The sequence below is a fragment of the Orussus abietinus genome, unplaced genomic scaffold (assembly GCF_000612105.2).
Source record: "Orussus abietinus isolate OABI.00-Male unplaced genomic scaffold, Oabi_2.0 scaffold9, whole genome shotgun sequence".
Lineage (NCBI taxonomy): Eukaryota > Metazoa > Arthropoda > Insecta > Hymenoptera > Orussidae > Orussus > Orussus abietinus.
Genome location: NW_019396004.1, coordinates 225,564 through 237,641, shown reverse-complemented (window position 1 = coordinate 237,641; position 12,078 = coordinate 225,564). Strand labels below are relative to the sequence as shown.

At 49.2% G+C, this 12,078-nt stretch overlaps 2 protein-coding genes across 8 annotated transcripts; one reads left to right on the top strand and one right to left on the bottom strand.

Annotated features, from left to right (window-relative positions):
• Positions 1-7: 7 nt before the first annotated feature.
• Positions 8-1,846, bottom strand: LOC105700899. Of its 2 annotated transcripts, none has more exons than XM_023434348.1 (4): positions 1,257-1,846; positions 811-1,170; positions 436-739; positions 8-369 (listed from the first exon to the last, which is right to left on the bottom strand). In XM_023434348.1, the coding sequence occupies exons 1-4, from the start codon at positions 1,389-1,391 to the stop codon at positions 110-112; spliced, it is 1,059 nt and encodes a 352-aa protein (XP_023290116.1). In that variant the 5' UTR covers positions 1,392-1,846; the 3' UTR covers positions 8-109. The 2 variants fall into 2 exon arrangements, with proteins under 2 accessions (XP_023290116.1, XP_012282579.1); XM_012427156.2 differs by having other exon boundaries at positions 811-1,173; positions 1,257-1,845.
• A 136-nt stretch (positions 1,847-1,982) lies between these two features.
• On the top strand, positions 1,983-12,022 carry LOC105700938 (GATOR complex protein DEPDC5). 6 transcript variants are annotated; one of them, XM_012427250.1, is made up of 25 exons: positions 1,983-2,145; positions 2,231-2,657; positions 2,719-2,844; positions 2,918-3,389; positions 3,456-3,652; positions 3,719-4,002; positions 4,088-4,320; positions 4,388-4,606; positions 4,685-4,876; positions 4,945-5,091; positions 5,751-5,759; positions 6,674-6,891; positions 6,968-7,173; positions 7,288-7,462; positions 7,555-7,755; positions 8,347-8,442; positions 8,862-8,935; positions 9,977-10,087; positions 10,181-10,388; positions 10,454-10,562; positions 10,618-10,851; positions 10,926-11,086; positions 11,162-11,330; positions 11,399-11,715; positions 11,794-12,022. In XM_012427250.1, exons 2-25 carry the CDS (start codon positions 2,307-2,309, stop codon positions 11,992-11,994), a joined length of 4,710 nt encoding a protein of 1,569 aa, XP_012282673.1. In that variant the 5' UTR covers positions 1,983-2,145; positions 2,231-2,306; the 3' UTR covers positions 11,995-12,022. The 6 variants fall into 6 exon arrangements, with proteins under 6 accessions (XP_012282673.1, XP_012282672.1, XP_012282675.1 ...); XM_012427249.1 differs by having other exon boundaries at positions 2,225-2,657; XM_012427252.1 differs by having other exon boundaries at positions 2,225-2,657; positions 4,088-4,357; positions 4,449-4,606.
• Positions 12,023-12,078: the final 56 nt, after the last annotated feature.

Genomic DNA, 12,078 nt, shown 5'->3' with positions numbered 1-12,078 from the left:
ATGATATAAATTGATAACGAGAACAATCCGTGAGCCGTTCACTGGTCTTTATTTGCCCTCTTCCTGCGCGTTTTGTGCATGTTTCGGAGTAGTTCGGAGAGGTAAGGTGTCAATGCTCCGTCGAAACAGAATTTTTCGCGTTGGCCTCGGTCGCGTTGGACTGTCGCGCTATCGACAGGTACTCCTCGGCGAGCTCCTCGGGCTGGAGCTTCGCAAAGAACGATTCACGCTCCTGGTGAACGTAATAGGTGTCGTCGAACTTGAAGTGGAGTCCGAGGACTATATTCAGGGCAGAGGTGTCGTACGCGTGGCAGCCAGAGTACCGGTATTGAGGTTTTTTGTTGAACCTGCAGCCAGCGGACTGTGCACCTGAGACGAGAAATAACGGGAGGATGAATTTGGACTGATCGAAACTTAGGATGATTTGGGTCTTACCTATGGGACAGATGCAGTCCCGCGTGAGGGCACACTGGACCCACGGTAGCATCACGTTGTCTCTGATCTCCTTTGTATTTCTTACGATTAGATGAGAGGCTCGGATCAGTGGCAGGAAGAAAAAGCTTTCCGCCGAGACCCTGAAGTACTCGTACATCTTTGGGTGGGTCAGAGAACTGATCGCATGCCTCGTTGGCCAGGTGAGGATGCCGGACTTCGGGGAGAGATATTTGGAGATCTTGGAAGAGTTCAGTCGTACGTTGGAATCCATGTACAAGATGGTCCCCAGGGAGTTTAGAGCGGTCTGAAATATTAATAGGTGATATATTATCCTCCGAAGGAATTTTAACCGATCGAAGAAATGTCTATGGATACCTGAATGACGAGGGGCCTGTAGACATGGAGCCTGTCATCTTCCACGTGCGTAGGAAAGGGGCTGGAGTCGAATCGGATAACCGCGCACTTGCTGGAGTTGCACGCCGACCTGACATTTTGCAAGGCTTCCTCGTTCAAACCCACGCCGTACACTATGATGCCATTGCCTGGTAGAAAATGGCTGACATTTCGGACGAAGCCGTGAATTTGCTGCTCGCTGCCAGGTCGCAGCAGAGACACGACCGTCACATTTTGGGGCTTAGGGGTCAAAGGGGTGGTGTTCGTCGGGCCATTTAACCCCAGCAAAGCAAGGTACTTGGAATCGGTTACCAATCGTTTCTCCTCCACATCTTTCAAGTTCTCCTGCCAACAAAGGGTAAAATTAATGCTATAAAGAATCTACGTTACTTTCCAGATCTCAAACGGAGTATCAGGTCTCGAGGTACCTGGAAGTTTCGCAGCTGCTTGTGAGTCTCGGTGACTAAAGTCTGTATCGAGGGGCGAGGGTTGCTGAAGGCAATGAAGATAATGCTGCTCCCGACTATACAGACGAGGAGCAACAACAGGCCTTTGGTACGCATTTCGCATCGTTTGTCCCAGTTAATCTTAAGCCAACGTTCATCATCTTCACCGGTCAAGTTGGGAACCTCATTTTCCCGTTTTATCTCACCGACCAGTTAGGATTTTCTCCTCGCAGGAGTTCATTTTCACGAGTAGTACCGATCGTACGTCGGTACTTAAATCGATTGCGTTAATACTTTTCTGCGAAATCCACGCAGTCAATCGAAGGTGCCTTTCGTGTAATCCATTTTTTAGGTTGGAAGCTTCTGTCAAACTCTCAGGAACGACGTACGATACTTATGTCACGTCTCTCTTTTGGGTAGCACATTCGCCGCCATAAACTATTTCAATTTTCCTGAATATTTTACACTACTTAATGTGCCCTGTCTTGACGTGTATTGATATTAAACGCGCACATTAAATATCGTATTTATTCGTCTCTTCGATCGAGGCCATTTTGACGCAGTGGCTAAGGTCACAGCTGATTGGTGCGGTTGTGACAGCTGTCCAGTTTTCATCCAATAATGCGTTTCCGAAAATACATGGGCCACTGCTCCATTTTCCTGTATCTATCTAATCAAAAGCTAATGTAATCGAATGGAAAGTTACAGCTGATCTACGAATACCATTCAATGAAATTGATAAGATTCGATAGCTTTTTAAGCTTCTCAGGGGTCGAGTCGTGTACGCGAGAATTTCCCCTGGCAGTTTATTACTTGCACTTTCCTGTTCGTATTTAACGAAGTTTGAAGTAATTCGACATGGAGAAGACACGTGAGTGATTTGGTTATGTTAAACGATACAAAAAAATAATAAGTATTTGCAGGAAACAATGATGTATAATTTATTCTAGTTTTAGGTCAAGCGTCAGGCCCTTTCAGCTGTTATCCATGATTTAAATTTTTTCTATATAAAACGACTCGAGTGACTGGATAATGAAGCTGTTTAAATTAATTGTGCACCAGAAAAATTTCAGTGGGGAAGACCTGATAATTAATCCAAAAGATTATCCAGGTATTAAGAAGGGAGATGTCGTAGAGATCTACCACCCCGAGGATGAATTTAGCAGGCTACTGCTGCAAGTCACTGCATTGAAGGAGGACTTGCAGGGTCGAGAAACAATTAGTGTAGAAAACAACATTGCGTCGATGTTCCAGTTGAGAACGTTTGCCGATGTTTATATGAATATTGTAAATCCGGATGATGTCGCTCTGGACTCGGTGGAGCTTACCTTTAAGGATCAATATATGGGAAGGAGCGAAATGTGGAGGCTGAAGAATAGCTTGGTAAAGAGTTTAATTTATAATGAACTTAGAATCGAATAATTGACACTTGAATTTTTTGTAGGTTAATACGTGTGTGTATCTGAATAAAAAGATAGAATTTTGTGGAGGCAGTATAAGATGCCAAGTCTATGAAATGTGGTCTCAAGGAGACCGTGTTGCTTGTGGGGTAATTACAGAGGACACCAAAGTCGGTACAATTCCAATAAATTACTGACCCAATCATTTTTATTTTTTACACAATTTGATAATTATTTTGCCAGGTTGTGTTTCGTTCGTCCACCAGTATGGTGTACCTCTTCATACAGATGAGCTCAGAGATGTGGGACTTTGATATTCACGGAGATCTGTACTTTGAGAAAGCGGTAAATGGATTCCTAGCTGACCTCTTTCAGAAGTGGAAGAAAAATGGTAGCAATCACGAAGTGACCATAGTCCTGTTCTCTAGAACGTTTTACAGTGCTAGCAATTTAGAAGAATTTCCTAATCACATGAGAGAGTGTTTACAACAAGACTATAGAGGTAGATTTTATGAAGACTTCTACAGGGTGGCTGTGCAGAACGAACGATTCGAAGATTGGAGTAACATCCTTGTTCAGTTGCGTAAATTATTTACCGATTATCAAAAGATCGTATTGGAATATCACCAGAAACCCGGGATTCCCATGCCAAAGGCATCAAACTCCACTGCTGCCCAAGGCAATTTCTTAGAGGTCTTGAATATGTCTCTTAATGGTAATTGCCCATGTACCTCAGAAAATAATTTTAGTGAATAGAACAATAAAATAATACATCTTTTAGTATTTGAGAAGCACTATCTGGACCGCAGCTTCGACAGGACAGGTCAGCTCTCCGTAGTCATCACCTCAGGTGTTGGAGTTTTTGAAGTCGACAGAGAACTCACAAATGTCACTAAACAGAGAATCATCGATAACGGAGTGGGGAGTGATTTGGTCTGTGTAGGCGAACAACCATTGCACGCGGTGCCTTTATTGAAGGTATGAAAATCGATATATGTTATTAAAAAAATCTTGCATTTGGTAAGAGTAATTTTGTCATTTTAGTTTCATAACAAGGACACCTCTGTAAATGCAGCGGATGACTACAGTATGCCACATTGGATTAATTTGAGTTTCTATTCGACGAATAAGAAAATTCCGTACACCACTTTCATCCCGCGGATCAAACTGCCCCAGAGAGTTTCCAAGCAATCTCTGGAAAATGGAAAATTGTCCTGCAAAACGAAACTCTTGCAAGAGGAAACCAGAGAGTGCCTTCATAATACTCTTTTTGACTACGATGCATACGATGCTCAGGTCTTCCAACTTCCACCGATACACACTGCCAGGTAGTTTTTCTTGCGGTATAATTTTTTTCTGACGCTGTAGGCACATCGAAACGTACATTTATTTTTTTTTCAAATATATTCTAAGCCTGCAAAGAGTTTCGACTCGGACGAAGAAAACGAGCGTGGCCTGTATGGAAACGCACAACAATGCACAAGCTTTGAAGCTCCTGAAGCGCAAAATGTCAGACCCTGACATCCATCATCCTCCTCCGGAGACTCCTCATTCCCCTCCAACGATCGCAGCACGAAGTGCAGCGATTTCCATCCCACGAAGAGCCGAGGAAACCGCCAGCAGCGAGTCCAAGGAACAGTCGAATGGTGACCGATCTCATTTTATTCCACCGTGTATTCGAAGGTATCTAAAACGACACGTTCTTCCTTTAAGGCAAATCAAAGTCCTCCGTTAAGAGCGATCTGACGGATGCCGAAATTTCTCCACCATTCAGACACGTAGTCGGAAGTGCCGGGAGTCCAACAAATACTGCCAGCCAACCCGCCAGCGTTCTCAGACCAGGAAGGGCACTCATCAACCCCTTCGATCCCTCCCATGTCACTATAAAACTCACTAGCAACCGAAGAAGATGGACTCACATTTTCCCCAAAGGTACACTTTGTACAGCGAAACTTCAAAACTCCTGCCATGAATACTTGACTTCTCCTGCTTTCTAATTTTGTTTAACAGGACCTACGGGTGTCCTGATTCAGCAACATCACTATCAAGCCATTCCTACCAGGCCCAGCTCGGAGCAGCAAAGCGACGCTACTTCTATGCTGAGCAGCTCTCCGGTCGATCAGGCGACAACCTCCTCTTCGACGGGGCCTCCGACTCAGCTTCAGATGCCAAGATCGGCTTCGCAGACAGGTCTTCAAGATCGTGAGTTTCGACTAGTTAGAACTCTTCTTGAAATTCCGTAAGATCCGATGCAATGACTTTTCCCACAGAGGTGAAAGCGAAGCTCCAGCGACCCAGTCTTCCTCCTGGCACCGTGGAGAAAAGTGGACCTTGCGGCTTGAACACCGGCAACAAAAGTCTAACCCTTCTGTGGGGTGCCACCGGAGAACAAGAATGGACTCCGGCTCTAACGACAGGTTTGCTACATTTTTTTTTTAATCGTCGAGCAGAGCTGAGCAGTCGGAGGAATGACAGTGCCCCGAGTTACTTGTTCACTTTTGTCTTCACTTGAACTAGACCGACGTCATACAATAATTTAATCACCATCGGAATTCGCAGTGAATCCCTTTCAAATGCCATCCATTGTTAAATTCAGAAAAAGTAGAGACGTACAAGATGAGAATAATCCAGGTGGAGATTCTTTAAAAAACAGAGAATGGAGAATTATCGTCGCAAGCCACCTAATGCACGTTGTCTCCGCTGCCGTCTCCACTGCCAAGTATCCATTCCATTTCAGCGATCATTCCGCAAGAACTAGATGTGAAAAAAGTAGGGCATACTTTGTCATCTATGATACGTTTACACTTGCACGAAATAGCGAGGAGAAACGAAAGGGGGAACCCCACTGTCGTTCCAACGAAGGGTGACAGCATCGATTAGCCGGCATCGATTACACCTATTAATCGAAGAATTCCTGCGACCGACGTATTTTTTTTTTCTCGAATTTTTCCTAGGCTCAGATTTATGCAATTAATGATGTCCGATTTATTTCCATGCCGTGGTACGTCCTATTGGGATGCAACGCTGGACGTACCGATGCGTGTGCGATGTACGACTATGATGTCACTTTAAACAGCGATCATAGGTTAGCGCCATACATTACTGGGGGCTGATTCGGTTATGGTATTCTTTATAATTTACTGTTCCGGGCCACCGAGCTCTAGCTAGGATTGTCACTACTCTAGACCTACGTCAGACCTTCTAATTCTACGTTCTTATTTCTTTTCTTTTTTTCCCCCTTTTTTTTTCCGTGCATGCCTGTATCACTCCTAGCGATTGCACCGACCTTAATCAGCCTTTATCGAACTCTATCGGTTCACTTTCACTTTGCAACGCACTCTAGTACCTGCACCGTTTTATGGCGATATCTTTCTCCCACATCTTGGCGATCTTCGCTTTCACTTTGAGAATTTTTAGCTCCGTTAAATAGTGATTTCGATAGACCGTAATTTGATCTCGCGGTTTATAGAAACTCCAGAGAAGAGCGTTCGTCGTTGCATTTCGACAGCTTGCAATTTAGTCCATAGAATTGTACTCGTTTTTATCGGGTTCGTGCTTTAATTGTATATACGTGTAAAGATCTTGTACCCACTTGGCTCGTACAATTGTGTCTTGCCTGTAAAATAGCTAAAAAATGTGCTTTGTTGACAGTTGTACGTTACAGCATGAGCTTCTCCCGTTTTCTGTCCTTTGTATCTTTCATGTTTGTACGTAGAAGAACAAGGGTATGCACGTGTGTATATAATTCGGAAATTCAATAGGAAGAACGTGCATATACTGGACTGTGAGCTGTCGAATAAAGTTGACATCCGATCTTAGTGGTTCTCGTAAGTCGGAACTAATCGCGAGCCGGATTCGTTAGAAGTAGCCACTAATACGTTTGTAGCTTGCTTAGGCTTGTCAATTGTACAACTTGTACACCCGTTTCTATCTCCTCTTGCACCGAACGAGCCCCTAAAGGTCTCCTGGCTCTTCGAAAAAGCTCAAATAAATTCTCAGGCGTCGACTGGAAGTCCCTCACCATTCCTGCGTGTCTGCCCATCACCACGGATTATTTTCCGGACAAGAGGAGCCTGCAAAACGACTACGTTGTGTCCGATTACAACCTTCTACCCGATGACGTTAATGCCGACTTTGCCCAGCAACGAGCGATCTACAGGAAGCCCCTGACAACGGCCGAGGTGTTCAAGGAACTCGTGTCCCAGCGACTGGCGCAGGTTTTCAAAGGATTTCTCTTTGGAATCATTTTTTCCTTATTCGTTTTAATCCAAGAAGTAAGAGGAATTTTTTCAGGGATTCCAATTGATAATACTGCCACCGAACGATAAGAACCAGGCTGCGACGCCTGGCAGCAACACCGTGCCACCGATCAGCTCGGTAATGAGAGGAAGACAGGCCGAATCGGAGCCCCGAGAGGAATATTTCTTGAGCATCGGAAGGATCTTTCATAAAATTTCTCTGTGCGGTAATTGCATCACGGTAACGCGGTACAGGCCCCGGTGAGTACCCGTTCCGTAAAATCCGAAAATTTCACGACGCTCTTGCTGGATCTAGAATATATGAAAAATGCTCTTAGGGAGAGAATTTTTCTGAGATCTTTCGCTTTCGTCCAGGCACCCTTATCCACCGTTCAACATTCATTATCGCTATCGATTCCACGCACCCCATCACGACACTTACGAGGTTTCCTGGGTTTCTTTTACTACGGAAAAGCTGGAGAATTACAACTGGAATTATTTGGACCACTACATCTGCACCAGGGGAGACACGGACTTCGCTCTGGTCGAGGTTAGCGATCGACGAGTTATCCGTTCGTTTGTTAATTAATTTACTCGACCGCTGTAACTAGCTGTCGTATTATCGTCGATCATCGTCATCAGGCTTTGAAGTACTGGAGGTTTCGGGTGTTCCTGTTGCCTCTGCACAATTCGGCGACTCGCAGGATCCTGGAGGAGTCCCCGAGATGCGACATTTACACGCCACCCACGGCAGCGGAGCGGGCGACCCTGATGGACGGGTTTCTGCGCTTCATCGAGGTCTGGCTGAACAAGATCCGTCGTCCGAACCCGAACAAGAGTTGGGTGAGTGATTCCCTCCCGCCTCGGCGAGGGAAGGGAAACGAGAAACGCGACGCACCCCGAGTATTCATGGTCACGAATGAAGGGGACGTTGATTGGCAAAACGGGCGCAGGATTTGACAGAGAACGCGCGAACCTAGAGAAAACGAAAAAGAGGAGAAAAGGTACCCCGCCTCGAGTCCTTCGTTCTTCGCCATAATTACGTACCGCCGCGCGGATCACAGCGTGTCGCACCTTGCACCGAATGTTCCTAGACGATCGAGAGAAGTCGAGAAGACCGCGACGTAACGCCGGGCCTGCATGTCGCCACTTAACGTCACGTAACGTCACCCTTCCAAGTATAACGAGCAACGCGATCGAGTCGCGACCTCCACCAGTAGTCTTTGGTTTTGCCGCTTGAACTGCCTCCAGTGAACCCTCGCTCGGTCTTGCCTTCCCCGTTTCGCCCTGGAGTCGGGACGCCGGGGAAGAGGACACGCCTCCGGAGGGAAAAGAGGGACTCGGCCGGGGCCTCGCGCGAGACTCGGCCGAGTCGCTTCGGCCAGGATCTCGGGCTGAAAAGGGGGAAACGGTCTTCAGCGCGATGTGTTTCAGAGCCCGACTGCTCCGGGCGGAGTTTCGCCGAGAGACCCCGGCTCTCACCTGACCAGGCGCAGGCACAGCACCGGTTTAATGTTCCTCGCCAACCAGGTACACACCCTGCCCTCGGGAGCGCCAATTCGGGCCGAGCTTCCGTCGTCGCGACCTTCGCGTCTTCTTCCTCGCCGCGACCTCCTCCCTCTTCGGTCAAGGCGAACGCACCCCCTCGACGTCCTCGCTCTCGCTCTTTTCTTCCCTACCTTGCACCCAGTCTTGCGCAACCGCTTCGCTGCAAGTGTACCAAGGCAGAGGCGAAGCCCTCTCCGGGGACCTTCGAAGGCCTTCGTTTTTTGCGATTCTTCGACTCGCGTTTTGGAGCGCGTCGAGGAGGTCTTCGAGGCCTCGCGGAAGCGGAACGTCCGGACGTTATCGCCCCTCGCCTCCGGTGGTCGGGGATTCCTTCGACGGTCGAGGTGGCTTCTGGCTCGGCCACCCCCAGGACTCGGCTAAATCTTCCTCCTGATTTCCAGACGAGTCTGGTCGGCAGCTCTCCCTTCAGGGAGCGACTCGGGAGCAACCGACTTCCTGAGAGACCACGGCCAAGGTTCGACCCGCATCCGGAGCCAATCCGGAGCCAATCCGGAGCCGAGATATCGCCTTTCTTCCGCTGGCGTCTGCACCGTATCCCTGGGCTTTTGTCCGTGGTTTTGGAAGATCCCTGCTACCCTCCAAAATTCCCCTCGACCCCCTGACCCTCCCGATTTGGTGTCGGTAGTCGATGTGTTTACCCTTAGCTCGATGGCTCTCTCTTCCCCGCTGTTTGCTGCACTCTGGACGAGCGCAACGTCCACGGATCGATTTCGTAGCTATTTCTCACTCTCTCTCTCTCTCTCTCGGGACCCCTTGATTTTTCGTTTTTCTTTAATGCCTCTCGAGGGACGCGGTACGTCCCCTTTTCTCGACTCGTCGAGGAAAGAGAACGGACGAGAGTGGTCCTTTGCGCGTCCTTCGAGGGGCCCCGCGTCCTCGACGCGGAGCATTCGCACGATTTTACATTTTTTATGGACAGTTTCGACGAGGGCACCGACGGGTGCCTTCGTTTTTTCTCGACTTCCGTGAGAATGCTCCGTGGACCGAGGCGAGATTTACCTAGGCGTGTTGGCAGGGCGTGAGCGAGTGACGAGGTCTTCTGTACAGGAGAAGCATGCGGCTGCGACTATCCGCACGTCCCTCGACACTCCTCGCCACCTGCCTAACAGGTTGGTCTTTTAATTTCCTTACTTAACGCCCCCGGTTCCCTTCGGGGAAGCAGGGCAGAGGACGAGCCCCTAAACCGAGGCCGCAGAACTGGCAACATTTTTTTTATTAATTGTCCGAAAGAGAAATTCACGTAGGAATTTTTTTCCGTTCGCCTTCCAGACGACGTCCTGGACGGCGAGCTTCCCGATCGGGGCTCGTCCTCCCTGACCCGCGAAGGCAAGAGTTTTTTCTTCCGCTGTGAATGCCTTGATCTCTCTAGCCCTCGAGTAGCTTGCACCTTCAGAGACTTTGCCTTCTCCGCTTGACCCTTTCGATGCATCGTGACTATTTCCCCTAGTTTGGTATCCGGTCGAATTTTTTTACCGAGTTGCGGTCCTTGCGGCAGGTCCGGGTCGAAGGTCATGGACAGAGGGAGAGTGTCCCCTGCCAGCGAGGCCGTGCTTCCTCTGGCCCTGGAACAGCAGCAGCAGGATCACCTGGAGACTAACGAGGAAAGGTGTGATGATTTTATTTAAGCGATGCCCGCGTATTGGTATAGTTTTTTTTTTTTTTACGTGATATTCGTGGGTAATCGATTAAATGTTTCCAGCGCGCATCCCGAGGTGACGAAGCTGAAGAGCAACGCCTCCAGCTCCGAGATCCTGGAAGCCATGAAGCACCCCCAAACGGGGGTAGGGTTCCTCACGCAGCATCCCTCCGTTCCTAGTCAGACCTTCATCAGCGCCGACGCGGTGCAATGGCTGAACGATCACATCGAGGGTGGAATTTCCATAGAGAGCGCCATAAACGTCATGAAGGTGGGCCAACTGCCTCCGGAAAGAGTCTCGAAAGACGTTAGACGCGACTCATAAATTTCTCGCAGGGGATGATCCAGGAGAAGCTGATTTGCCACGCTTCCGGAGACTTCTCGAAGCCGTTCATCCTGGGATTTTACCTCTATCACGTGGTGCAGGACAAAGAGGGCCAGAAGGGTAAAATTTGAAGGAGGGGTTTCCGAGGAATCGACCGTTCAGCGTCCTCTTCCAGGTGGAGACTACTCGCCACCCTTGGGGGATCTGCAGAGCTTCGAGAACGAGTGGGTCGAGGTCGAGACGAAGGCACCGAAGGGCTGGTGCGAGCCGAACGCGCCGACGATCTTGCCCTCGGTCTCTTCCCCGATCTCCATTCCGAGCTGCGACCCCGTCGACGAGTCCGACGTGCCGGCGTTCCTCCGGGACGACCTGGAGACGGGCGGCTCCACGGATGAGAGAGACTGGAGGGGTCCGTTGATTATCCTAGGTTTTGTCGGGACACTAAAGGAGAGGCTTTGATCGTGGCTTCTTCTTCTTCTTCAGGGCCGCCGTACAAGCACACTCATCTGGACATCGACATCAACAACAAGAGCGACAGGATCGAGTGGGGCCATCTGAGGTATCAGTCGCTCTTCAAAGCGGACCATTCCTACGAGCTGGTGGTCCAGTGGGTCGCAGCCTCGGGTAGCATCGTCGCGGATCTCGTAACGAAATTTTTCCTCTTCGAGTTCGCGAGAAACCGAGGTTCCCCCTTAATCTCTAGGATTCCGCGTTCGTAGATCTTCGTCTGGCAGCGCAAGGCGCAGATGTGCGGCATCCAGATGATCCCCATCCCCAGCGACTTGTTGGCCCTGCCGTTCACCCTGAAGAGCGACCCTCTCAGAGGCCCCATATTCATCCCCTTGAACACCGAGTGCCTGATGGCCAACAAGCAGTACCTCTTCGAGGGTGGGTTTAGATTGCACCTGGTGGAAAGGCGTTCCGCGGATTGGCTCAGCGGAGACCTCGTGTTGCAGAGTTCCGAGAGGACACCTACGCCCAGAGGCTCTTCCTCTTCCAGGAAGCCATTCTCCAGAGGTTCGGCTTCGTGCCTTGCCTCGTCGAGTGCAACGAGAACGACCACCAGTACGTCCACATTACCGGGAACGCTTTTATTCTCGTGCCCTCCACCACTTGTCCGAGACCGCGACCCAGAACGGGAACCAACGTCGTCAGGAGGAGCACCGGGCAGAAAAGGTACCCCGTACATCCGGATCAGCCCAGTCCCCACGAAGCGTACATCACCAGGCACGTCAGTGGGAAGAACAAGGACGACTACAGCATGGACAGGAGGGTAGGACCTATCAATTTCCTCGGGCGTCCTCGAATCGGTTGCCGAGGATCCCTCAAAAAATATTCCTCTTCGTTTCAGATGGGTTTCCTCTGGTCCTGGAACCACATGCTCAGTCGGAAGTGGAAGTCGCTGTCCACCTCCGCCGGGGACGAGCTCTTCCAGAAGAAGCTCATCCAGGATTTCCGGCACTTTTGCTCCAATGGAGATAACAGGTTGAAAATATTTTGGGAGTCTTGCTGGGAACTGAAGGAGAGGTCTTGCACGCGAACGAAAGCGTGAAATGGTGTCTAGTTTCTAGCTGCATCGAGGCGCGTCGAAAACTTGATTTTATAAATATGTTAATGCTTTCGTTTTTTGTACAGA

Excerpts from the sequence above, each read along its gene's own strand:
- LOC105700899 (XM_012427156.2), bottom strand. The coding sequence starts at position 1,391 with ATGCGTACCAAAGGCCTGTTGTTGCTCCTCGTCTGTATAGTCGGGAGC. Across the intron at positions 740-810 it reads ACAGGCCCCTCGTCATTCAG|ACCGCTCTAAACTCCCTGGG; the intron begins GTATCCATAGAC and ends TTAATATTTCAG. Across the intron at positions 370-435 it reads GGACTGCATCTGTCCCATAG|GTGCACAGTCCGCTGGCTGC; the intron begins GTAAGACCCAAA and ends TTCTCGTCTCAG.
- LOC105700938 (XM_012427250.1), top strand. The coding sequence starts at position 2,307 with ATGAAGCTGTTTAAATTAATTGTGCACCAGAAAAATTTCAGTGGGGAA. Across the intron at positions 10,088-10,180 it reads CTGGAGACTAACGAGGAAAG|CGCGCATCCCGAGGTGACGA; the intron begins GTGTGATGATTT and ends AAATGTTTCCAG. Across the intron at positions 10,563-10,617 it reads GGACAAAGAGGGCCAGAAGG|GTGGAGACTACTCGCCACCC; the intron begins GTAAAATTTGAA and ends GTCCTCTTCCAG.